This window comes from Parus major, chromosome 6, assembly GCF_001522545.3.
Source record: "Parus major isolate Abel chromosome 6, Parus_major1.1, whole genome shotgun sequence".
NCBI lineage: Eukaryota > Metazoa > Chordata > Aves > Passeriformes > Paridae > Parus > Parus major.
The window spans coordinates 5,871,948-5,899,545 of NC_031775.1; the positions used below are offsets into that span (position 1 = coordinate 5,871,948).

The 27,598-nt window shown below is 37.8% G+C and overlaps 1 protein-coding gene across 2 annotated transcripts in view; it reads right to left on the bottom strand.

The window, feature by feature from the left end:
- Positions 1 to 1,463: 1,463 nt before the first annotated feature.
- BICC1 (BicC family RNA binding protein 1) overlaps positions 1,464 to 27,598 on the bottom strand; it is a 92,706-nt gene continuing 66,571 nt past the window's right edge. For both annotated transcript variants that reach the window (XM_015633526.3, XM_015633528.3), the window contains 18 exons: positions 25,323 to 25,402; positions 24,065 to 24,223; positions 23,072 to 23,125; positions 22,061 to 22,255; positions 20,911 to 21,162; positions 19,627 to 19,758; positions 18,505 to 18,691; positions 16,947 to 17,105; positions 16,369 to 16,565; positions 15,941 to 16,082; positions 14,721 to 14,877; positions 13,221 to 13,386; positions 11,955 to 11,994; positions 11,138 to 11,292; positions 9,247 to 9,400; positions 6,097 to 6,257; positions 5,524 to 5,623; positions 1,464 to 4,390 (listed from right to left, as the gene is read on the bottom strand). In XM_015633526.3, the coding sequence (XP_015489012.1) occupies positions 4,260 to 4,390; positions 5,524 to 5,623; positions 6,097 to 6,257; positions 9,247 to 9,400; positions 11,138 to 11,292; positions 11,955 to 11,994; positions 13,221 to 13,386; positions 14,721 to 14,877; positions 15,941 to 16,082; positions 16,369 to 16,565; positions 16,947 to 17,105; positions 18,505 to 18,691; positions 19,627 to 19,758; positions 20,911 to 21,162; positions 22,061 to 22,255; positions 23,072 to 23,125; positions 24,065 to 24,223; positions 25,323 to 25,402 (2,621 nt within the window). In that variant the 3' untranslated portion in view covers positions 1,464 to 4,259. The remainder of the gene's footprint in view (positions 4,391 to 5,523; positions 5,624 to 6,096; positions 6,258 to 9,246; positions 9,401 to 11,137; positions 11,293 to 11,954; positions 11,995 to 13,220; positions 13,387 to 14,720; positions 14,878 to 15,940; positions 16,083 to 16,368; positions 16,566 to 16,946; positions 17,106 to 18,504; positions 18,692 to 19,626; positions 19,759 to 20,910; positions 21,163 to 22,060; positions 22,256 to 23,071; positions 23,126 to 24,064; positions 24,224 to 25,322; positions 25,403 to 27,598) is intronic.

A 27,598-nucleotide genomic window follows, 5' to 3' on the forward strand; every position in this document is an offset into this window, starting at 1 on the left:
ACCAGCCATTCACATGGCAGATTTTTCTACAAGCTCCCCAGTTTTTTGCATCTTTTGACACCCTCAAAAAATTTTTAGCAACTCCAAATAAAACCAAAGCTTCCTTCTGCTCAAGTATCTGTGATACAAAGGAAGCTAGTTCTTCAAGGATAAAATGTATTTCCAACAGTGTCCAGACTTGCCCAGAATCAAATAGTCCTTGGCTTTCTTACAGTAGAAGCACAAGTTTCTGAATACTCCTGCCCATCACACCTGTACTGACCAGCTTACAACAGTACTCATAAAACTTGTGTAAAGTCCTCCAGCAACTGTTAGATTGGAGTAGGATTCAAATGTAGAGACAGATGCCTCACTTTTAATCTTTCCAGACCTTGGAGACTCCACCCATTTTTTTCTTGTGTACTGGCAACTTTTCTTACAATGCAACTTTTTATTCAGACTGAAAATCACAAATTTCGTTCCACTGACTGGTAGCAGAGAGAGATATGCCCACTTTGTTCAGGGAGCAATCCTGTTGATGATGTACCATGCCAGCTGCTGGGAACACCGCTTGCACTATAAGGAGAGCAGTCAACAAGCTCTAATGCTCCATCGCCTCCCACACGAGTTTTACACTCTGCTGACTAAAGCTGTTGGAAGCAATATGCCCAAATAAATGGTCCACAAAGGAAACTACCTTGCTTCAGACCCTCCTAGCTCACTATAGGTCAGACATCAGAAACTCTGTGCAATTTGCAAGCCCACCTGCCTGTAAATTTCCACTTAATTTATGTCAATGCCTAGTAAATTGGTGCTTAGAACCACACCCTTCAGTTGTCCTCAGCAGAACAGTTTGATCTATTTCCTTCACAAACTTGTTTCCACATCTGCACTTCTCAGGAGGTATTCAGAAAAACAACTCTGAGTTTTGCAAGGTCAGTGAGCCAGGAACAGCCATTGGAGAACTGTGTCTATAAAACAGAGACCATTGCTGTATCTCGGGATAATGAGATGCCCAAGAGCACCGAGTGAGGTAGAGCAATACTGAACCTGTAGCAGCAGCTGTGGAGCAAACAGACAGGACTGTCTGTGTCTGTTGTGTGCACATCACCTCAGTGTGACAGCTGTGCCTCTTGCCAGGCTGACTGGTCATGTCCCAGCAGCTTTAAGAAAGAATTTCCTTCCCTCTCCTTCCCCCGTACTTCTACATTGGAAATGACAGTACAATGACCGTCATAAAAAACCACACAACTCTCTGCTAGCCTGACTAAAACAGTCATTAAAATGGGAAGACCAAAGAATAGAACTTGTGAGCTAAACCACTAAAACCTGCTAAGAACCGAACCTGTGATAATTTACTGCTTCTTAGATTAAGGAGAGGCACCCCAAAAAAGCATTCTCACTTAAAAGTCAGACAAAGACACTGTATGTGAAAAAAAAAGAATAGTAAAACACATGAAGCATTAACATGTGAAAGAAACATGTTGTCATTATGTCAAATACTGCTTTTTATATTTTATTAACAAGCAAGCATCCCTGGAACTGAGTCAATATAAAAATATTTCATGAACCAATCAGAATACAAGGGAGTTATATAAATTTATTTTATGCAACACTGATTAGTTTTGAAAATTTCCATTTTTTATGTTTTAATTTCAACTTTCATTTTTTAAAAAAATCACTAAAAGGACACAACCCACAAAAATACAATCTGTATCTGCTCTATATTTACAGATAACTGGTCACTGTTAAGGCACAGATTTAAAACTAACATTTTATGTAGCAAGTCAAATATTTGTGCATAATGTAACACTAACAATATGATACACTGTACTGTTATATTCCCTTTGTGGAATCAAAGTAAGTGAGAATTTTCTTTATTTCCAGTGTGGTTTTTTTGTGGGTTTTTTTGGGTTGTTTTTTTTTTTTTTTATGTGAAGCCCTACTGAAAAATAATGTTGTTCATGGGAAATTCTTCATTTTGGTGTAGATGAAATAAGCACTGCTCAGCAAAAGACCACATCCACTTAATACTGTAAGAAAATCAGTTTTTGAGTATAGTACCATCTGGATGCATAGCATGTACCTACAAAAGACTAAAAATCTGAGTGCAAGGTTTTTGGATGCTTTTAAGTTTAGGCAAAATAAGCAAGAAGGGGCAGCAGAAAAATCCGTACACAGTGTTGTTGAATATTTAGTTCATTAAAAATATTTTATAAAATAATGTGTCTCAATGCAATTTGATTTGCAAGCATTGGGCTTGCAAATGTGAACATTTAAACAACAGCTTATCTGTAAGCACATAAATAGTCCATGTGAATAGAACTATCTGCATGCTTAGAAGTAAGCACAAGTGTAAATAGCTTTAGAATGAGAAGTTGTGGCTTCCAAGAGTGTTTCCATGAAGTTGCTCTTGCTGTGAACAACTGTGAGTACCAGATACAGTTTCAGCCAGTCACATCTGCAGAACCATTTTAAAACCAGATGATGCTGCTACTTGATCTACAGAAGTCACCCAGTTATACACCATTGAGTAGATATGGCAGAAATAAGCACTGAGCAGCAATTTTTAGCTAACCACAAGACTTTATATTATTGCTTGATCATCTATGCCCTGAATTAATAGTCTCTTTAAATTCCCTTTGTGTACGCAACTTTCTCCATACATCATTTTGCATTCTCACCTTAAAAGAAAGAATTACCCATGGAAAGTGTCAAAACTCTCTCACCCGCTTTTGCATAAACCCCAACTACTGTAAAAGCTATTCTAATGCCTTCTGTTAAGAGCACTTGACAGTGGTTTATGTCCATCTCAAAAGGCTTGTATAGTGAACATAAATAATACATTACAGTAGAGGTAAGGTAATTCACAATATTTCTCATGGGAATGCTTTTCAATTAATGCTTGGAAACAATATATTGCATTGCAAAAAGAGGCACTTCGTGGATTCCTTCATTCATTGAAACCCTTCATAAACTCATAACACAACATCTGTAAAGACAGAGGAATAACATTGCCAAATCTTTCGGACTTTCACAGTGTAATAATGCAAAATTTAGCTCTAGCCACTTATAATATGGACTCATTCTGTTGAACATAACTTGTTTCAGAAATAGTTCAACTCCAGAGTTTCAAACACTTCTGCAGCTCACAATTACAAATCTAGATTGAACAAAACAGATGCTATTACACCTATTTTATGTAGGTCATTTCACTGCTGCATGCATAGTCATGTAAGTAATATGTGTCATTTATTAAATGGCAACAGTGCTGTCTTGTCAAATTAGATTAGTTGTCTGTTTAATCAAACTGACAGCCTAGAGCTCTAGTTTGATGAATGCCTTTTGGTCTCTACCATAAATCTGCAGTAGATCAGTTTAATTCATTACATATTGTAGGTGTATAGAATCTAAAAATAAAAGTCTGATATAAATAAGTGTCCTTTAGTGGCAGGGTACTAAAAATAGCCCTTTGCTTTGAGACAACCATTAAAAACAGTTTCAGCATAAAGGCAGCAGTTAAATATGTGGACTGCAAAGGGTTAATATTGCAAGGTCCATTTTGGTCTTTCATTGCATTTGTTACAGTGAGTATTATTGCAGGCAGTATTAGACTGCTTCATAAGAGCATAATAGGACAGGTCCACTACCAGGTGACTTGATTTTGGAACAATCTCTTCAGATAACTACCTGGGAGACAGAGAGGAAAAAGAAAAATCTACTTAAGAACCAGTTTCTAGTACCATTATAGTGAGATGTGACAATGTAGGAACACCTGAAAAATTTTGATTAGTGCCAATACAAAAATTGATATGGAAATGAAAGAGAAATAGATTTCCACAGGACAAGAAATCAGAACATGTAAAGTGCAGAAAGACCTCAATAATTATTTTAAGCAGTACCAGAAGAATCCATCTTGATAAAGCCAAATCTATGCTCTCTGGCATCCCAGCTCCTCATTCCTCCTTCATTCAACAAAGTACAAAATTCAGTGCATACATTATAGTTATAGGTAATAAAATACTAAACAAAGAACCCTATATTATTATTATTGCAAATTCTGTCCAATCTATATGAGTAAAACATAACCCACATTTGGTGTTTCAAAAGACAACTGACAAAATGTGTTCTCTCTGATTTTTTGGCACAGTATTGTGCATACAAAACGCTTTGGTCCTTGACACCTAAACTCCCAAAGTGCAGAGGGTGGTGTGCAGTGAAGGCTGTCCACAGGATTGCCATGTCCATCTTTCCAGCTGATTTCTGAGCCCAACTTCCTGCTACCAGCGCCCGCTGACACTGGCAATGTCCGAGTGATACTGGCGTGGCAGTCTCCCACTGGCTCCACCTTCCAGGAACGAGGCACGGATGTTTGACGGGTCAAAGAGCTTTCTTCGATTTTTGTTCAGTTCTGGAGAGGTCAAGCACACCCACAGAAATCTCCCATCAGAAATCAATTTTAATGTTTTGATCTAAACCAAATGCAGAACTTCTGTTTCAACAAACAATGTATTTTAGACAGATATGGTATGCACTGAAAATATCTGAGGTACTCCTTCAATTAACAAACAGTCCAACAGGACAATAAGAGCATCAGGTTAAGACTCAGAGGCTCCTTGGGATGAAGGTATCTACTTGGGACAATTCTTATTTGTCTCTGATACACTGTAAAATATCTAATTTTTTTGCAATATTGATTTTGATCAAATTGACATAGCTGAAACTTTTAAAAGTTTCTGTTATAATACTCAAAGACTGCAATCTTACTGGAGGCACAACCATGCAGTGTAGACTCAGATTGACAGAAAAGCTCTTTACCAACTTGATCATTTCTCCATGCACAATTCTTTATTTTAAGTATAAAACTGAAGCAGTATTTTAATAAGGACTTTCAGAAACAACAGATGGTCACATCTCATTTAAATGTGCACCTTAATCTCGTATTAGTAATAAATCGCATGAAATATTTTTCTTTTCTCCACTTTCCTGTTCTTGTAAACAAACTGTGCTAGATACAAATCACTGAGCGATTACATCGATTTTCAGGACTGCTACTGAACTAAGTACATTTGCAAACAACAAAAAAAAAAACAAATCACAAATCCCCCCCAAAGTAGGCACTTTTTCCAGTAGGATGACTGCTCTGCTAATCAATAAAATAGAGAACAAGGAACCAAAAGGCTGAAAATGCCAGTTGTGATTGGTATGTAGTGCTGTTCAGACCTTGCAGTGCTCTGTAATCCCAGAGATTCCTGAACCCACAATTTTGGGGCATAAAACTTCACAATCTGGTGTGATATGAACTTTCTACCAGGCTCCAGTTTTACAGCACTATTGCAAGTGAGCTGCTAATTAGGTAATAGGAAAGCTCTATAAAGCCTGGGTTTAAGTACCTCTGGTGAAGGGCAAGCTAATAGTACCTCTTGTACACTACTTTTCAGTCTTTCCAAGGCTCTTTTCCTTTGTTGACTATAAACATAAAATTTGAGTGAGAAGAATACAAACAGTGCTTAAAATCAATAAATGGTATTCCGTGTTTTTTACCTGAGATTGCAAGCAGCATTTTTCTTCTGGCACCAAAAGTGGTAATTCCCAACTCTTTCAAATCTTGATCCGTAAGAGTGAGGAATGTCTGCAGATCAATCTAGAGTAAAAATAAATTGGAAAACTATGCAAAACAAGTCTTTCCACAAAAGTATTAAGTAATAAATATGGTTCAGAACAGCTTCATTTTTTTTTCCCTGCTCCATTTTACATGCAAACTACTCTTTGCATGTAAACAGCAATCATGGCTTTACAATATCTTCTTCACACAGTTGCTCAATTTGCTACAGTTCTGACAGAAAAGGAGAAATTAAAAAGTTGTCAGTTCTTGAAAAGCAGAGAAAATCAATGATTCTTATTTATTTATAAATATATAAATACATAAATATACAATGAGACTTGAGATTTTGAGTATTTATCCCAATTTTAAGATGTATGATCCAGCTTTGAAAGAACAGCTCATGAAAATCCTGTCACAAAGTGAGTTCTAAGTGGCCTGTAGTGAAGAGACAGCACAACTAGTGCTGGAAAACATCCTACCAACACAAAGGTGCTTCTTGAAGGAACACCAACCTCTTGCTGCTGGAATACATCTGTGTATTTGCCCAAACCTAGCTTGCTGAAGAGCTCAGGCAGATCAGATCCCTTAAACAAACTGTTGAGGTTACAGCCATTGCTTCCTGTCAGCGAGGAAATGCAGTCCATGTAGTTACTGCTACTGAGATAGTGTTCAGCTGGAAGAGAACAAGTGAACTTTTCAGACGTATCACAGAAGGGCATGGTTTTCCACCAACATTGTTTTCAGCTATATCATTCAATTTACAAAGTATATAAATCTTTATTTTTCAGAAAAAAAGCACCTCCCAGTGGTCTGAGAGAATGAACAGCATAAAACATTTTTTTTTGTGAATTCACAGGACAACTAGGTTGGAAGACACCTCCAAGATCACTGAGTCCAGCCCATGCCCTAATACTAAAAACTAGACAATGGCACCAACACCCAGTCTTTTTTTAAACACATCCAGGGATGGTGACTCCACCACCTCCCTGGGCAGACAATTCCAATACTTTATCACTCTATCCATGAAAAACTTTTTCCTAACATCCAGCCTACATTTCCCTTGGCACAGCTTGAGACTGTGTCCTCTCGTTCTGTCAGTTGCTGCCTGGAGAAAGAGACCGACCCCCACCTGACTACAGCCACCTTTCAGGAAGCTGTGGAGAGTGGTAAGGTCACCTCTGAGTCTCCTTTTCTCCAGGCTAAACAACCCCAGCTCCCTCAGCCATTCCTCACAGGGTTTGTGTTCCCAGCCCCTCACCAGCCTTGTTGCCCTCCTCTGGACACACTCAAGCATCTCAATGTCCTTCCTAAACTGAGGGGCCCAGAACTGGACCCAGAACTCAAGTTACAGCCTCACCAGTGCCAGATACAGGGGAAGAATGACCTCCCTGCCCCTGCTGGTCACATTATTCCTGATCCAGGCCTGGATGCCGTTGGCTTTTTGGCCACCAGAGCACGGTGCTGGCTCATGTTCAGCCAGCTGTCACCAGTGCCCCCAGTTCCTTTCTGCCTGGGCACTGTCCAGCCACACCGTCCCCAGCCTATAGCACTGCAGGGGATTACTGTGGCCAAAATGCAGGACTCGGCACTTGGACTTGTTAAACTTTATCCTATGGACACTGCCCATCCATCCAACAGTTCCAGGTCTCTCTGCACAGCCCTCCTACCTTCCAACGGATTAACACACACTCCCAGCTTAGTGTTGCCTGCAAATTCACTAATGAAAGACTCAATACCCTCATCCATGTCACCAATAAAAATATTCAACGGGACTGGCCCCAGCACAGACCCCTGAGGGACACCACTGGTGACTGGCCACCAGCTGGATGCAGCACCGTTCACCAGCACTTTCTGGGCTTGGCCTCCAGCCAGTTCTTAACCCAGCAAAGAGTGTTCCTGTCCAAACCATGAGCTGCCAGCTTTTCCAGGAGCGTGCTGTGGGAGACAGTGTCAAAGGCCTTGCTGAAGTCCAGGTACACAACATCCACAGCCTTTCCTGCATCCACCAGGTGGGTCACTTGGTCATGAAAGGAGATCAGGTTGGTCAAACACAACCTACCCCTCCTAAATCCATGCTAGCTGGGTCTGATACCCTGGACATCCTATAAGTGCTGCATGATGACACTCAGTATAAACTTTTCCATTACCTTTCCAGGTACTGAGGTCAGACAAACTGGTCCATGTTTGCTAGGATCCTCCTTAATTAACTTAATTAAGTTCCACTGTTTGTTTTCTATAGACCTACTTTTGTCCAGCCAACTCATCACTGTTTCTTTTATCCTTTATCCACACATTTTATTCTCTGGGAAAGCTGCAGCTGCCATAGAACATTTTCTTTCACTGCTGATGTATTTGTGTTTCCAATTTTATTCTAATACACATGTAAATATATTTTTAATCCTTAATTCTTTTAATTAACTTAGAACTTCCAGTTTTTTTAGGTTGTTTTGGGCAGTAAGGTTGAAAACATCAATAGATTGATCTCAAATAAACTTGTCTTTAGATCTCCAAGTATTTAGAATATGATGTGCAACCATTCACAGCTAAACTAATGTGCTCTTTAAGCCCATGAATATTTTTTTTCTAATTGGCACTATCCTTTCTTACTATGTCCAAATTTTATTATCTGTGTACTTTGAATTTTGGATTTAGGTTTACTCTTTTAAAAGAAAAAACAGCAACAAAAAGTATAAACAGTGAGCGTCCTTATTTCCCCATGAAGTAGATAGATAGTATGGATTTAGTATTTTCTACCTCCACTTTTCAATCTTTCGAAAAGGTATCTATTAACTTATTTTAAAAATAAGGTTTCAAAGAGTTTAACTAAAGTAAATTTCAACTTTTGATCTTCAAACAATGTTTAAAAAGTATGAAACATATAGCCTGTATCCACAGAAACCAGTATTTAAAATCATGCTAGGCCATGCCAAACACATGGACAAATTCCTTTTCATAGAATTGCCTGGGCTGGAAGGGACCTGAAAGATGATCTCATTCCAAACCTCTGCCATGTGCTGGGACACCTTCCACTATCCCAGGTTGATCCAAGCCCTGGCCAGCCTGGCCCTGGACACTCCCAGGGATCCAGGGACAGCCACAGCTTTTCTGGGCAACCTGTGCCAGGGTCTCAGCACCCTTGCAGGGAAAATTTTTTTCATAATATTTGACCTGAATCTACTGTCTTTGTAGCCACTCCCCACTTGTCCTGTCACTACATGTTCTTGCAAATTTTATCCCCATAAGGAGAATCATGCTTTAAAATCCAGTTTCAGCACAGACTATGACTTCACCAGTAAGTAAATAACCCAATCAAGCCCAGGCTGCTATTGCACTGTCAACAGAGCAGAATAAGAGTAGTCTAGAAATAAGCCTTTTTACAAGTCAATTTCAGTACACCTTGAAAAATCCACTCCATAACAGCAAAGAGTTTTCAACAAGGATGTTTGGCATTTAACAAATATTCTTAAGAGATTTCCTTTTAGACCATTATTTGTATTATCATGTTGCACAAGCTTACACTTCTCAGTTTGTAAAAGAAATAATTACTTTACAAGGTGACAGTAATTTAAAGCCCTAGTGAAGTCAGGATACATTCATATCAGAATAAATATTGATATCAATATTATTATTTTCTTTAAATCAGATACTAAATGTTTATTAACCTGATTTGTTTTGTTTCCGTTTGGGGCTGCCAATTGAGGAGACAAAATCATGAGCAGTGGGTCCAAGCCCATTTCGGTCTCTCCAGTTATCAGATTCACTGCCATTTCCCAGGTGCTCCCGACTGCTGGACCGGGAAAGAGACATGGATGAACCCTGCAAATCACAGAAAGATAATTTGGGCTGAAAACAGAGCTTTCATTGTGACTCAGATATTTTCTTTGAAGCAGCTCACTTAAAAAGCAGCTCTTAATGCTCACAAACATTCTTTTGGCAGCTGATAAATAGTCAAACAATTGCAAACCGGACACGAAAACAGCAGGTGTGCTTAAAACATATGCAGTTCACAGTTTTTAAGCAGGAGTTATTTAAAGATCATGATTCAAAACAAATTGCTCGGTATTTCCAAGTTTCCAAAACATTCCATGGTATCAAATTCCCACACAAATTCTAGACAAAGCAGTCTATTGACTACATCCCTTCACAGGGAAGAGAACAGAACATTTATCTGAAGATAAGTGGATCAAGTACACTCTGCTTGACAACACAAGTCTTTCACACAATACTACAACAACAATTCTGCAATGCCTTGTGAATTTGTAGTTGCTTTGTCTGGAGTCTTTTTAAATAGATTTTCATATACCTTTAAAATACTTATTATCAGTTTTCATCACTGTGAATCAGAATGTAGCAATACAAGGCAGCAGTATTCCATGGGAAGGTACCCAAAATAAATCTACATTATAGATATCACATACTTACATGAGCTAAAAATTGTGGAAATTAACAATTTAATTCTATAAACTTGTACCAAACTGCAGTTGAAAAGCATCACTTAGGAGGTAATCTTTTATGCTATTTAGTAAAACTGACACCCCTGAAGAAACACTGTTCTTGGTTAGAATCACAGACCTATTTAGAGATTTTAGACATCAAGGCCTGGGGGAAAACTCCACCCCAAATCAACCAACATAGAAAAGTATGCCAAAAAAATTTCAGATTTTGACTGCAAGTTTTTCTTTCCCCTAGTTACTAGTGCATTACATGTAGCCAAGCATACTACATATAGTTAAATGGCTCAGAAAGTTGATATGCCAAGTGGAGAACACCAAGGCACATTTTTATTCTGGCTGAGTATTTCTTTTGCATTAACAGATCATCATTAACAGATGTATCCTAGAGCACTGTGAAGTCCCCTTCTTTATGAAACATACCACATTTTATATAGGCAGAACAGAAAATGGTGTCTCCATGGAAGCTGGGAAGGAATACAGCAAGGAAGAACACTAAAAAGCAACTTCAGCATGCCTTTGAGAAGAAAGGAACAAATTTCCTGCAAGATTCCCATGCTGGGACTCTGAAGAGAATTGCTGGACTCAGTCTGCCTTCTGCCTGGGAAAATTCTGAACCCAGTGAAGAGTGCAAGTAGAGACAGCTGTTACAGTTCTGTCCACAGAAGGAAAGAAGAGCTTCTTGTTCTGCTTTTCTCCTCCACCATGCACTTATACACATTATATAGATTATCTGTCATATATACACTTATTAGGTGTATTTTATAGGCTCTTATTAGGTTAAAAATTCCCTATTGCTTGTTTGCAACTACTGAGATGTTTGATCCTGTAAGTTATTCAAAGCTGCTTTAAAAAAATATTTTAAGAAGCAGATACCTATGCTCTAAGACTTATCTATGAAACAGATATAGATCCATTTGTACGTTGGGCTGAACGTATACCATATGCCTTAATATTTATTTAAGAAATATTTTTCACTATAAAAAATATTTAGAACAGTTATCTGCAAGACTTGGTTTTTATAGAAGTTAGACATTTCTCAAGAGAAACAACTGTATCATTCACTAAAAGTAAACTTCCATTACAATATACTTTTATATACCTCATATGTAGTTGTCATGGAAGGCTTGTACGATACATGATTCGCTCTTCTTAGTTCCTTGATAGTCTCTGCAGGCATTGATTTAGAGAACCCCAAACCACTCCATGTGTTTGTTGGAGTTCTCACTTCTGTTACAACTGGCTTCTTTAACATAGCTGGAAATACAGAGACAAATCAGCAAGTCTCAGCCCTAGTAAAGGTACTGAGAGGATAATACTGAAGTGATGTTCGCTAACAGCCTGAGCCCAGCAAACAGGGAACCCTAAACACCCCTGCTTGCTACACAGCTTGAAACCTACCCTTCCTGAAAGCAATCTACTCTGCTATAAGACAGTTAAATCCCACAGAGCTCTATGGGAGCCAAAAGAATCTGTTTCAAAGAGAAGAACTTCAGATTTTCTTTTGGCAAACAGGTAATTTGGTTTATTTTACAACAGGGTCAAAGATATGGGTAAGCTCCTTACCAATTCTACAACTTAATTTATCCCTAAAATGAGAGGAGATTTAGCTGATATAATAAACACCTTTAAGTTTAATTTGCATCCAAATAAAGCAAAGTGTTACAACAATGAGCTCTCTGAAAACCATATAGTCATTTGCACATGGAGGTACTTGCACATCCCAACTGCAAGCTGCTTCTACAGTATTTTTTACCATGTTGGTATTAAGAAATTTTTTGCAACATAAAGCTAATATATAAATGTTTCACTACCATTTTCAGATTTTCTTAAAAATCAGATTACAAAACTGAAACTTGAGGAAATCATTTCACCCACGTGCCAACAAACTTTTCAGAAGTCACTGCTCATCAACATACCTTTGGTCGCTAGTAGTTTCTTCTGTTCATAGTCAAATGCCTAAAAATTAAACATGCAGAAGATAATTTAATTGCCATTCTAACTAAATGTCACTCCGGTACTCATCATCTCTGTGAAAACAACGGTTTTCAAAATAGCCAGTGAATATATCTAGGAGAAACCTGAAATACTGCACAATAATTTCATGGTAGCCTTAGTTACTGTCTTGGGTTGCAATTAAAGTGTTCACTCAAACGTTGATAAAGACTTTAAATAACTATCAGATTTTGATATGAGTGAGGCTACAGCAGTATTTACAAACAGCTTAGGAAGAATTTTTTCTTCAATTTGCTTTTTAGTAAGATACCTTTCAAGCATAGTTTCTCTTCTTTAACTATCTCTTCTTGGCATTTAAAACATTCCTCAACAGAACAAAAAAGGTAATACGTCTTTGCAAATCTAGGCACCACAGTTATTTACAATCATCTTCCAGGTTTGGTTCTCCTCCCTACACTCATCTTGTGAAAAGAAAAGAAGTTTTGAGAGAATGTAAACAACTTTCGGTTGTATTCTACCTATGTCAATGGAAGATGTGAAGTTTAAATATCCCTGATTAAACAAGCTACCCTTTGCAGAATTACAAATTAGGAAATCTAAAACTACAAACTACAAAAATGCTGTATTAGCCTGAAGTATTGCATTCTCTACTGAAAATAACTAGAAGAATAACTGAGGAAAAGGGCTGCAAAACACTAGCCTTCCTCTTGTTCCACTACTCCATACAGTCTGGTTATGCCCACACTTCAACAGATCTATACTGAAAATAACACTGTTACTGCTTCCTGACAAACAGCCAAAGGGGTCTCCTCCCTGCCTGGGGAGATTTGCAGTAACATGGCAGTAGCATGTATTTGTAGGCTGTAATTAACCAAGCTGTCACTGCACATGAAGAGCTGTAACATGTATTTTGCAGCTATAATTCTCTCCACATGACAATGTAAGATTTCTAACAGGCAAATGATGCTTGTGGAGACAAACACAGCCACACAATTTTCTGTACTTAAATTGTTTTACTTAACAGAAGCATAAGAGCTTTTCTCTTTTCAAGACCTTGTACTGACAACCCACTCCTCAGTCAAAACAGCTGATGTCTTGGCTGTGAATGCTTCTACTGAAACGGTAATGAGAATTCAGCCTCCAATCCCCAGTCCCCTCTGCATTCTATGGTAACTTCACTCTGCAATCAGCAAGATTTACGCCACTGGCCTTCATCCAGAGGGACCTACCTGCATGTTTACAAAGGAGGGCTGCGGAGCCAGACGTGCTCTCTCCGAGTTCTGCTGGGCAGCTGCCGCTCGCTCGGCCGCCCGCTCACTGCCTGGGGCCTTCTTATCGGCCACGGGGCTCTCTGGGGCAGCCAGCTCGGCCTCTGAGAGCAGCCTGTCCGCAGTGCTGGGGGGACAAAGGCACTGTTAGCTCGGGCTTAGCTCGGGCTGCCTCTTCACCGGAACACAACATTCAGTGCAGCTCTGCTAACAGCTTCATCCTGAGAAGCTTGGCAGCCAGGTTCAAGACATGCCTGCACACAAAGATCTCAGTGCTTTTAGCAATATTTCCAAACGTTTCAGCTTTCCTGTACCTTTTTCTCTGTCAGTGAAGGAAAGCAAGTGTTTCTCCTTTCTGTATTACCAAATAAGAGGTATAGCCTATGGATTCAGTTTTGAGCTGTCTGGTATCTGGAATTATTGCATGCAACCCTACACAGTGTAATTTCCTGTTTCACCTTGCCCGGGCCAGCAGTTTTAACAGGTTCATAGTTGTAAGATGAAAAGAGATTGCAAATAGGGACTAAAAGTTGACATAGGTCCTACTTGCTTTCAATAACTGCAGTCCTACGTGTCTGCATTACCTCTTGGTGCAATTTTTGTTTTTTTCTAAACTCAACAACATTTTAGGCCTACTTTAGAACAGTATGAACTCTTGAAAAAGTGATCATGTTTTAAAAGCTGCAAACTACTACCCCCAAGGAAACTGTGAGCAGTATGTCCTCAATAAAAAGAACAAGACACACAAACAACTGAATTTGGTTAGCAGGATTCCTTGGATTTTTAAACTGTGAAACCAGAATTAATGAAATACATATCATAGCCTTAATAGTGTAAATAAACGAAGCAAAATAAATGTGTCTCAAAAGAGTGGTGATAAACAGTTCCCAGTGAGAACATGAGTACGCTGGACAAAAACACTGCATTAAGAACAAAACCTGTGTTGCCAAGATGTATTATGATTCAAACAAGCCTTTCCTACTGTTGGGTCATTAAAGAGACAATCCAACCAAAATCATCACTGAGACAAGTGTTTGAGAACATGCTGCTATGCCCTGAACACACCTTTCCTAAGGAAGAAACAGCCTCAGGTACACACAAGAGGAAAAAGCTGTCAGAAATTATTCTCTAAGCAATCAATAAAGAAGGAAAGTGCAAAAGTGTACACTTTAGAAACAGGTAATGAAAGTTCCACTGACAAGGATCTCCACTCTTTTCTGGAAGAGGAAAGACATTTTTTAAACCCAAGGAGAAATAGGATGAACAAAAAGCATTCAAAGTCTGCAGTTATCAGAAAAACAGAGGGCTATATTAACACCAAATGTGATGGAAAATCAAGGCCAAATTAAATCAGTTCCTTGAGTATCTTATAACTGAATCAACCCTCCTGCGTACAAAAACATGTGAAGTAATTTTATGTTGTGAAAGTTCCACTAATCTGTGTTTATACACTCAGCTTACTGTAAGTGGGAGTTTTTAGTGCCATGCAGTAATTCCACTGTTTGTCTCTTGGAACAGGCCTGCTTGGAAGAGCTTATCATCTGCTTCAGGTCACTGGTGTTTGCTGAGTGGGACGGACTGCGAGGCATGCCCACTTCTACAAAAGCATCATTGCAACCTACAAGGCCAAGAAAAGGAGAGTTAAACAACAACACTGCTGTGTTCCAGGGAGCTTTCTGAGGGAATGATAACTGTGGGAGAAAACCTCCTCCTCCTCCCTACAGGACTGTATTCAGGGGTAGCTATTTGGTCAAGGTTAAGCAGTCTAGATGTACAAGTTCAAATGCAGAAAAAAGGTGTCATTACTCACATATATAGTAGTCACACTAAGTATATTCATTCTTCATACTTTTAAGTAATAATAATTAATAACAAATGAGTAGACTGGCAATTCAAAGGGACTAAGTATTCTGAAGAAATTTGATTTTATACCCAGTTTTAATAGACTGTGCCAGGTGCTCAGTAACTTCAGCTGGAATAAGAGCTACTCCCACTTCATGTTCAAATATCTTTAGAACATGATTTTAGAAATATTTATCACCTTAAATTGCCAATGTACCTTTTATTCAAATCAGTATTTCAAGTGACCACAACCCTAAATAAGAGATCATCTCCTTGATCAGTTTTGGAAAGGGAAACAAGGCCTTTACACATATTTGCTCAAGCTGGAGCTGGCTTTCCCCCTCTCCAAGAATGAAGGGGACAGTTAAGTACTTTAGCTTCTAAATGGTAGCATAACTGAACTGCTGTTGAAAAGCACACAAAATTGTTTCCCAGTGTCAACCAGGTTAGATCTACATAATTTTCTGTAAAAAACTTCTCAGTGATATTATTTCCTTTAGTTAAAAATCAAAAATAAAACATTATTTAAACCAGCAGAGTTTAGTTAAGATGCTGTAAAAAATACTAAAATCCCTGTAGGTTATCTTCCCTCTGGTCCTAGGGAATAAGTAAAATGTTGCAAGTACATTTTTATGTAGATTTAAGGTGTTTCTATCAACAGTACAGCTCAGTTACTACAGGTTCTATTTACTTTCCTTGACAATGAATCTGGGACATCCAGAAATATTTTCTTTAAACATGGTTGCAAAACCAATTCAGAGAGAATATCGGTACATTTTTGTATCATGAACTGTACACAGACTGTACAAACACTACCAGACAAAGGAACACAATCTCACCTTCTTCACTATTTGCCTTGGCAGCTACTTGTTCTGAGGCTCCATGAGCACCTTTCTGCCTTACTCCATCACTGTGGTTTGTGCTCAACACGTTTTCTCCCAGAGATGTGGCAGACAGTGCAGCATACTTGATATTTGAGGCCTGAAAAGATTGTCACAAATCACTGAAGTGATTTTTATGCTTCAAGAAATAATGAAATAATTTCCCCTTTCTATCTGTGCAGGAGAATGAGAAATTCATTCCTGGTACAGCAGAACAATATGAATGTTCTATTTCTCAATCTTTAACTCATATTCAAAAACACTGCAGTGTATTTTTAAACTTAGAAACTTTATAAATTTACTAATATAGTTAGTTTTCTCTTTCAGCTTTTCTTAGTAGAGATCTAGTACAAAGAAATCAGATTCTCCTGCATAGTATCACTTACCTTTACGTGACCATTTAAAGAAGGTGAACCTTTTTTACTTTCTGATTGCATGCCATTGACATGGACTTCAACAGGAGTCAAGCCTGGTGGTGGAGATGGAGTGTTTTGACCATAATTAGGCACTCCAGACAGCAGAATACTAGTTAAGGTTGCTTGGGCAGTAGATGGTATCATTAGGTGTGGAATAGCAGAAAAACCTGTAACAAAATTTGGTTATGTTCTGCTTTAGTGTCTCATTTAGCTTCCTCAGGCATTACACTACTTTATCTAAATCTTTATGGAGCTGACACATTGCTAAAAACATTACCTAAAAGTTTCCATTAGAATTGCATGCCAAAACCATAATGCTTTATCTGTGTAGGTTAACTTTGTTTTCTACACAAAACAGATGAAAACACTGCTTGTGACAGCACGTCATATATTAAGCTATAACCTTAAATTTGCATATTTATTCATCTGTGCTAAGGTAATCGTAGGAATTAAGGTTCAAAAGAATTAATTAATCTCAACTTGGCAACTGCAATTCTAATGACCTGGTGTTGCACAGTTCATTTAAGTCACATTAAGCTTCTACCAACCTGGGGTGTTTGTGTTAGCAAGAGATGTTGTCCACAATGTGGGACTGGGCGTCCCTGAACTTGGACTCTGCAAAGGGCTCACAGAGCTATTAAGGGCGTTCAACAGAGAGTTTGGAGCAGTTGAGGTGTTGACTGACAGGGCTGTTGGACCTAAAAGGCCTGCAAAAAATTATGCAAGTGAATATTTAGATTTATAGGAAAACATTTTTCACAGAAGTATCAATTGAAAAGAGACAAACACCCTGCTCATTTGCACCTGCCTGTATTTCACAGATCAATTTTAACATCAAACTTGTTGTTCATTTGGTGCACATCAAAAGCACATTAAGAATTATTGTTCTTAAACTGGGCATCATATATCCAAAAAAAATTGGGGCATCTTTTATGTCCTTCTACTGGACCCTACCTCTTGTCATAACGGAGTCTGCACTGGCTGCTTCTCAGCCCCAGCACCCCTCTGTATCCCCTCAGTTGTTACTCATGGTTTGTTTCAAAGCAGCATCACAGATACAAGAAAGCAACTCCTCTGCACCACCTCACTTTCATTTCACACAGTAACCTTTTTCTCAAAAGCTCCTGTGAATCAACTTGCACACTAACAACTACTCAATTTCTTTTTGCACCTTCAATACTGCTGCAGAAAGGCTGTAAATCACCCCCCAAATGCATTGATCTCTCCCAAAACATTCCCCCAAACCAGCTCTTTGTATAAAAGCATTCACAAAGCAGTTCAGCACTACACACTGAAAAGGTAAAAACCCCAAACCCCCAAAGTGCAGCATGACAAGAACAGTCACAGGAAGCAGCATTAAAAATCACAATGAAATGACACACTTTCCCTTGTGTGACCCCAAGGAAACACGTGAGATGGAACAACACAGCACTCCTGCATGGCAGGTCACAAGGGACAATGCTGGTTACATGAGAACTCAAGAGTTTCTAGGACCTCTGTCAAGATTTGTCACTAGATTCTTCTGGGACTACTTGTTTTTTCTATCTATACATTTCTGATACAAAGGTATTTGCATAGCTAGAAAATAAAATGGTAATTTCAGTCTGGACTATGAGTTACTTCAATAAAATTAAGATAAGGGGTTTATTAATTTTTATCCTAAATTTCCTACTGCTAAACTAGAAGCACATGGATCCCTCAATTACAGTGAGATACTGACCTGAAATGTGGTGTTTGCTGTTACCTTTCCCAGTAAGCCTGCTGCCAGGCTTAAGTACCCATCCAAATTCAGGACAGCCTGAGACATCACACAGCCAAAGAAGCTGTAAAACCCATGTCCTGCTTCACCTGTATTTCCCCCCCTTTCAGCCAAGTGGTTTGCACAATTTCAGAGATTTTTCTACAGGGATGAGTCCCACACCTGATTATAAAAGCCTTGGAGAAGTTCTTTAACAAGAAGCCTTTGAGAGGCCAGAGGCTGTTGCACAGCCTCTGTGCAACACAATTCCTTCCATAAAACACACATCTGGTTCTTCTTTCTAGTAAAGTGAATTAAGTTTAAAACAAATCTATATAAAAGAAAATATAAATATAATGGATGCATACCAAGCCCAGTGAGTCCTAGTCCTGCTGAGGACAAAATATCCAAACCAGGACAAGACAGACCAACAGGGCATGAGACAGTAGAGGGATTTGATACTACGGTGACTCCGCTACTTTCAAGTCCCAAGAGACATTTCCGTGCCTCATACATATTTAAGGCATTTCGTTCAACACTTTTTACAATCACAGACTGCAGGGAAAGAAAACAACAACAAAAAAGGGAAAACCAGTGAGTAAATTTCTCCATAACACATATCAGCAACACAGATAATTCTTCTTCATACTCCTGCCTGGTTACCACAACCACAGCAGTGTGAGACAGCATGAGCTAACATCCATTAGTAACTATTAAAATTCAGGAGTCTGAAGTTCAGAAGAGTAAGACTAGGGATTTCGTAAGGATTTGCAATGAGAATGATGGAAGACCTCTCTAAGAAAATTACTAGAGTACCTTGGTGCTACTTGGGTAGACCAAATATTAAGCACCTCAAGAGCTATATAACTGAATTAATAACTAATATATTATCTTCTCTTTTACCTGAGCTTTATACCTTGAAGTAGACAAAACCCCAGTTGTTCATATTAAATTAACCTATTGAATTCATAGCTATCTGAGAAGAAGGTAGCAAGTTTAAATTACTTTAAACTTAAATTATATGGAAAAGTAAATTACAAAACTCAATTGCTTTTTGTAGATCTTCTACAGGATGTTTCTTTGTATTGATTTTATGTATCCCTACACAGGGAAGTTCACATACTGACACAATGGAATGATCATTAAAATTTTTAAAACTTTTGCCTGCTTTGGCATTTTATACAACACAGGTAACTGCAAGAGTCCCCTATCCATACTGGCCTAAATATTTTGCAATAAACACCTCCCACTACTGTTATCAATGTATTCTATACGAAAGCTAATTTCTTTATTATTAAGCATTTAATGAAATTCAAATCACCCTAAACTAGAGCTGCTGGATCATTTAAACTGGTATTTCAAGAAGAAAATAGATATGGTTTTCACAAGTTTATGATCCATTAAACTGGGAGGGAAGAGCACACATCAACTCATCAGCTCTAAAACTTTGTCATCAAAGACTAAAAGGAAAATATTAGCTTTGCACAAACCTTGCTTGGTTGTTTTGGCTTAGGCTTAATGCTTATGAAGACATCTAACTGCTCCATTAGCTGTGTTATAAACTGTGGTTCTACTTCAATTTCTTCCTTCATATCAAACATGAGCACAAGGGGAAGGCAACCCTGAAAAGAAAGGCACAAAAAATTCCTAGGACTTGTAACTGACCATTTTCCCATTAAAATGGTAGCAATAAACTGAACAATGTAACATTTACACATCATGATGTAAGGAAATGCCTAAGTTCAGGATAAAATAGCACCGATAAAATTTTAGGGAAAGCCATTTCCTTGTATGCAAGAATACAGGTGTATCTTCCAGTCCTGGGACTCTGAACAAAGAGTCTGGTAGCGCAAGGGTGAAATGATATACTGAATATTTCACATTTCAATCAGCACAGTCTTGTCAGGAAATGATGGAAGAACTAAAAGTCTCCCATTAAACTGTTTGAAATAAGGAAACACATTTGTAAAAAATCTCTAATTCACCATTGCCCAAGTCTTAAATTTTACTCTTCTCTTGCCCATTCCAGATCAGCTACATAAATATTTTCTAGTGATATGGATAACATCTGTAATGCTCTTGAAATACTAAAGCTTTAGAGTCAAACTGAATGGTCTAGTCCTTGCATATTTTGTCCCTCAGTATTCACATATATAAAAATGTGTACATCCATTAGTACTAAAATGATGGCTAAAGGCTCCTGAGAAGTTTAAAGACCAATATACCAATAATCTCTAATGATATTAACCACCAGAGCTATTTTTATAAAAGGCCTTAGAGAATTGGGCCTGTGGTACTATAAAGAATATAAGACATCAAAATAATTATTATGGTTTCCCAATTTCATTGGAAACTTGCCTACATGGGAGCTAAGGATTTCCTGACATTTTCCCTCAAAAGAAACCTATTTACATGACAAACATAGAAAAGGCAGGTTGGCAAAATAAAACACAACTCGTCACCCAACACCCACAGTGTATTTCAGAAATCTGCTTCTATTCAGAGGCATATTGTTATTGTAAGTTTAAATGACTTACATTGCATTTATTTTACCAAGGTTATTTTTCAAATCATGTTACCAGAGATTACAAATATTTTCAATAACTACAAACACCGATAAAACCCAGGCAAAAATTGAATCAGCTGTTTGCAGTGTGAACAGCAATCCTTCCTCTCAAGGCTAATTTACATGTGACTTGTAAATAGATACCAGAGCAAGCATATTTTCTATGACCTGGCAATTTTGTTACACAAACTTCACTGAAAGTATTTACCATGAGATATTGCCTGGCAAGACAGACAGACTCAATTGTGCCCTGGAGGTAGACAGTGGATTTCTTCTGTGGGTTACTAGGGTCAGGGAAGTGGATCTGAGCACCAGTCCGTTGCATGATATGTTTGATGTTGTTTCCATTTCGACCCATCATAAAGAGATGATGCTGCGCTGCAATGTCGAGCTGTGTGCTCACAGGGATTGCAGAGGCCAGGCTCCCAGCCAGGTGTTCCAACAGCATGGCTGTTCCCTCCTGGGGGGAAATGGGAGAAACCAGTGAAATTGTGCTCACAGGCACACAAAAGGAGGTCTCAGACCTTTCTTGTCATGCACTCCACAGGCAAGGTAAGAAAACACTGTTGGGTTTAAAACCATGATTGATTTGTTAAAGGTAAGAAATACACTAAACTCTACCTCCTACTCCCATTTTATGATTGAATACAGCATTTAATTGTCACTGTAACAGACAACGCTGCATGGTTTGGTCTCAGCAGACCTTTTGTGGCCCCAAAGGCAGTCAGAAAGTCAAACGAGATTTATCTGGGTAGGTACACTTGCAAAACTTGCCTCTTGGTGTTGGGCTCAGATGTTCTTACTGGCTTGAGATACACCCAGCTGGGACATCAATCTCTCATTCTTCCAGTTCCTAACAAGAACACTTTTTTACTTTATTGAGATGAACGTGCTCCTGGCAGTTCCTTGCCTTGACTGTCAAATTTACATCTCCAAGCGCTGGATTTGAAAGACCAGTTTTATTGACTGACTGGGCAACTTTCAAGGTCATATAATTGTGTGCATATTGAGAAGAGCTCAGCATGAACAATTTGGTTTTTGTTTGAATTGTTTTTGAATTGAAAGATGGGTGAGACTAGTATGTGTTCCAGAATTCCCAAAAACCTGAACAAATGTGCAGGAGGTGAACTTACCATCAACAATGCTAAATCCTAAACTTATTTTAAACTTAAAATTTAAAACTACTTTCTATGCACTTTTAAGCATCACCTGTATAAGTTAAGTAAAGGAAAAAATTCAAATTCTCAGGGTTTGCAAGTGATTTTACAGTAACATGTGCAGATGAGGAAAGACATACCATCTGAGACATAAATTATAAATATATGACATTCAGAAACCTTTTCAGGAGCAGAGATTACCTTCACAGCACTAGTGTTGTTTTGTGACCCTCTGACAATGACTGTAGCACCATACATTCGAGAGCGCTGTTTGAAGGAAACTGAAACGTTATACGTCTGACATACATGCTGAATGGTTGGAGAATTCGGATCTGGGATGGGTTGGAGAATTCCAGCAATAGGCAATTCAAACATGAGTACCAATGGAAGCAGCTCCTACAACAGTAATGAAGGTCAGATATTGAAAACCACATCCATACTCAAACTACAACAATTTTAGTCCTCAATCATAATGTACTGGTCAGTGATGATTTAACTGACCAAACACATCCTCTGCCCAGAGTTCATGGATAAAACTATACTGTCACTTGGAAAAAGGCACCTTTTTCCCCAAGGGATACTAGAGTGAAGTTTTTTTCCAGAGGCTTTTTTGAGTTTTGTTTGGTTGATTTTTCTTTCCAATGCTCCAAAATAGCAGGAGCATTTGGAATAAGGTCATGTGACAAGTCTGGCTAAAAAATTGCAGTAAGCTTTTTCTAATTTATTTGATTTTTAATTATCCATGCCAAAATGCACTTAAGAGTTGAAGCTAAATGGAAAAGATAGAAAATAGCTACAAGTAGAGAATGACACTGAATTTTTTACACAAATTATACATGAAAACAGTTAAAATGTGAGAAGCAGAAATTGCCTTTCCCAATTCATAGATTCACATGAGATGCCTGATCTTCCACAGGCCATCTGTGGTGGGTAAGTTAAGATGTAATTTTCTACACAGTATGGAATTCATTTACATCTTGCTGAGAACATAGACCTCATGTTCATGATCCACTTTGGGCCAGTTAAATATTTGGCCAGAATGTGAATCACTGGTATAATACTCTTGGCAAATTCCTCATATGTATACTGACATTTGTTCCTACATTTTGGCTGTCACCAGACAGAGGCAGACAACCCTAGGGTTCTCAAAACCATGCATTTTTTCCCTGACAGGTGCTTTCAAAGGGACCCTACACTGAGCTAGAGCATTACCCGAATTCTGACTCTTGCAGACTCCACTCCAGCTGGCTGTCCTGCAATAGACACCTGGAAGAGCAAGAATATGAAAAACATTGCATCCTATTTTCAAGTGAGGCATGGAAAAGTTACTCAGATAGCTGTGCTCTCCCAAAAAAAAAAAAAAAAATCAATCTAAAAAAAAATCAACACATTTCACATCTGCTGACATCCTAATTGTTCTCTAAACACTAGCTGAGAACTATAGCCAATAGTAAAATAAATGTTACAGCATCTTAGATTATATGTATTTAAGCAACTAGAAAAAAAAGGATACATCAAAAAAAATACAGTGGTTTAGATCAAATAATGGAATTACTAATGTATACACGTGCTCAATGCTAATATTTGGTAACAGTAGGTTTTCTTGAATGTTTTGAAATTACTGTATTTTGCTCAGCAGCCATTAGGATGCACAAGAGGGAATTCTAAGTACAAGGATGAGAGACTTGAAATTAAACATTGCACTAATATTAGCATTAGAAAAGATGTACAATTCAGGCTCAATGAGTCATTCTAATGAAGCTGAACTCTTACAATAGGACATTCATTTCTGCTGGCTATTTGCTAAGTTTAGTTGTCAACTAAGTTATACCATAAGCAAAAAGTACCAAAAAATTAATCACTATGCTGGGTAAGTCACTGTGTTGAACAGGAAAAAAATTACAAAAAGCAGAATTTTTCATACTACTTCTCTACCATTCACACTAAGTTGCTGACTTCTGCATGTGCAAAGTAATTTTAGCTTAAAAAAATTAAAGTGATTCATGAGCCATCATAAATTGTTTCCATCTGTAAGATTTGCTCACTTAGGAAGCCCTGCACTTTCCATACAGTGTAAATACCAAAAATCTATTTCCCTGAACATGAACATACCATCCCCAAAAAACTCATACTGATGAGAGAAGTTTAGAAATGTTTTATACTCTAGGGAATTACAATACAAATGAGCTCAGTATTAATACTTACTTGGTTGCTTTTCTCTGCTTGATTGTTTCTATTTGAGTCTGGAAAATGGATATGGCATCCCGTTTCTTCCATCACTTTTTTAATATTATTGCCACCTTTACCTATCACATGAGAATGTTCTGTATGTGAAACATCCATCTTTAAGGTTACCCGATTGCTCTGGAAATCAAGCACTCACAGTTAGACATGGTCACAGCCAAACCTGAGTATTTACGTTTTTAAGGCTAACATAACTTCAAGAACGACACGAAAATTGTATTTACAAGGTATTTTTGCTATTACTTAACTTCCACTCAAGGATGATGTTTTTAATGGGAATCAGTAGGATGTCAATTTGGTCTTGTTTTTTTTTAGTGAGGAAATAATGTGGAGATAAATAGTCCAAAAGATGCATCTTCAAAAAAAATGACTAAGGCTTTTAAAACACCTCTGGACTTTCATCAACTCTGACTTCAATGTCTTTTTGCAATTAATTCTAATTTCTTTTAATTCTATGTTCTTTCACTTGAAGTCACACACCCCTGCTTGATCTGAAAGGGTCGCATTATGAAGACTTTGCAAATCAAAGCCATGGGACCAAGTAACAGTGTTGTTTCTTCCTTAAAGAATTTTTTTTGTTACATGAATTTTTAATATACACAAACACTGCCTACAGCTATTCTTAAAAGCTGTGTTGTTCACAGCTCATAGTAATGCTGTTAATAGTTGTGCAAAAAGCGGTGCTTATCACTCACACTGCCCCAAAAGAGCTGCTGCTGAATGAAAACAGTATCTGATCAACAGAAGAGACCTCCCCCCACCCCCACCAAAATCCAGATCCGGTCCTGATGTTTCAGAGTGTAAGAACAGAGTAACTATTAAACATATAACAACATAAACACTCCTAAAATCAAATTTCAAACAAACAAAATTTTAGGTTCTCTGCAGTGGTTGCGTAATCTATTGCTTGCTATGAAGCTGTATTTCAGATTTTGAACTAAAACCTCAATTCATTGAACAAATCACCTATGCTTTTAGTCATATGGCTGGAAATACTATTTCTATAAAATTCAGATCTGGAAAAGCTGCTTCAAGCAAGTATTTTTCTTGCAAAATGCTTAAATATGTGGGTATACACCAATATCAACATCTGCAAGGCATTTATCAGACTTTGCTCCATAAAGGCCATAAATACCTTCTCTTGAAATATGCCCGTTAAAGAGATCAATACCACCACAAAATTAGGGGCAAAGGTATCATTCTAAGCAAGTTTTCTTACTTTTGTGTCCAAGACAGACATGATTTTCTCTTTTGCTTCTTTAACGTTTTCTTTTTTTCCAGAAACTTTAATATGGGGATCTATAAAAGAAATAAACTTGTAAGAAAAACACAATAAAATATCTATAAAAAAATTTCCTCACTGCTCAAATAAATTTGAGGCCATTATTTATAATCTGATAAACTGTACCACCAGCCTTTGGGATTCAGCTGAAGACTAAAATGTCTTATTCCATCCCTTCAGCCCCACAATTAGGATTATCAGATGAATTTATTAAACATGAGAACCAACTTAAAATAAATAGAAATCAAATTTTGAATGTATATCACAGTATCATAAACATTGTCTGCAATGCAATTACATAGCTCATAGCACATCTCAAACCAAAAGTAATAGCAGACAACTCTAAGTTTTTTGGCAGCCCACCAAACTCTAACCCTCCCTCATCATCCTCATTATATTGAATTAGTCTCTGCAAAAATCCTTTGGCATTTTAACCTGGCACTAAAGGTGCCTCCACCCGAAGTTTTCTGATTGCAGTTATCAAGTGAAATGTAAATGACACTTTATTAAAACAAATAGCTGAACTTCAAGTACATAAATTAGCAGGAACACCAGCTGATGGTGAGTTTTGCCCAGTGAGATCTAAAATATTGATTCTACAGCCCACTTACTTTACATCATCATTTTCAGATCATTGCCCTTAAACAACACAAAGTGTTGGGCTGAGCTAGCAGGTGGAGTTCTGCATAATATACACCTGGTCAGTCAGTACAGACCCAAGTTTGGAACTAAATCAAGTAAAATTACTCCAAGTGTGAGAATTACTCATCAGCCAGTTTAGCAGCACCATCTGGTGTCCAGGAGCACACAGTGCCACAGCGCAAAACATCAAATCAAAACATTAAATGTAATTTCAGTTACAACATACAAAGAAATGCCCAAATACCACCTACATTTCTAACTGCTATAAACAAGCGTATAAAATATTGCAGGTGATGCCTCTTTCCTCTGTTCTTGAGTCCTCTTCCCTTTTACAGTGCCTTTTTCTCCTGTGATATAATGGACTGTTCTTTAAAAAAAAAATAAAAAAATTTCCAACCCTCTTCTGAATTCAGAATTCTTGAATTTTGAATTCAAGACTCTTCTTGAATTAATGTAATTCATTATGCTAGACAAACACATATATCTTAGGGAATATAAAAATAAATATATTCTCAATGGCAGGAGAAAATAGCTGTAACACAACATATCTGCGTCTTCCATCATCTCAGTAACTGAAATCACTTCCCTACTAAAGAAATGTGAAATAATACAACTTCAGGCTGTAAACCTGTTCTATTCAATTGAAAATTGAAACTCTAAGTCATGCCTGGATACTCTTCATTCCAACAGTAAAAATAAGCCTTTAGTCTTTACCACTGAGAAGTTCTGAGTGCATTCAGCTGAGGATATAAAACACTGAAGGAACACAGGATTCACTGCCAAGTTTCATGAAGGTCATGAAAAATGCAGCATTTTGACTTCTGAGAAGCAGATATATTTTATTTTTGAAAATGGAAAAACCATAGTCACTAAAACATGGTACGCACACAGAAGCTACAGAAGCTTCAAAAATCTGCTGCTTCAGCCTTTCACAATGGAGCAAAGTCAAACAAAAACCCAACAAAATAGTCTTGAGGGCAATTTCTCTTTTCTTTTTTTAAGTTGACAGGAAGCCATGTGGTTCTAATGCATTTAAGCTGTAAATGATACTTCAAGTGGATGTCACAGTCAGAAATTCCCAGAAGCAGATTCTAGCACACTGTGTGTGCTCCAAGTGCTCTTTAGATACAACCAGGAAAAACACAAGCCCAGACCATCATCACCACTGTGGAGCTGATTTTTACACATTTCAAATATTGTATTTAAATACACATTAGATTATGTGTGGGAAAATTACCTGAAATCAATCCTGGCATCCTATTAGTACCAAAGGAGATTAGCATCATTCCATAATATTATTTGCTTACTCATGAGTGAAAATACAGTTTAGAATACCTATTTTTTCCATTTCTCATCTCAGTTGGACATCTATTTTCTGTTGATACTGACAGCATCAGCTAAGCCTCCTGTATTTCTACACTTGTTTGTTCTTTTAAGATGAAAAAAACTCAATCGCTCAATTTAAAAAAAAAAAACCCAAAGAACCCACAAAGAAAAAAAGAATCCACTGATACCAGGGACAATTCTAAAATATGCTACCAAAATCTTTCAAAATTGGTCTTAAGCTCCCT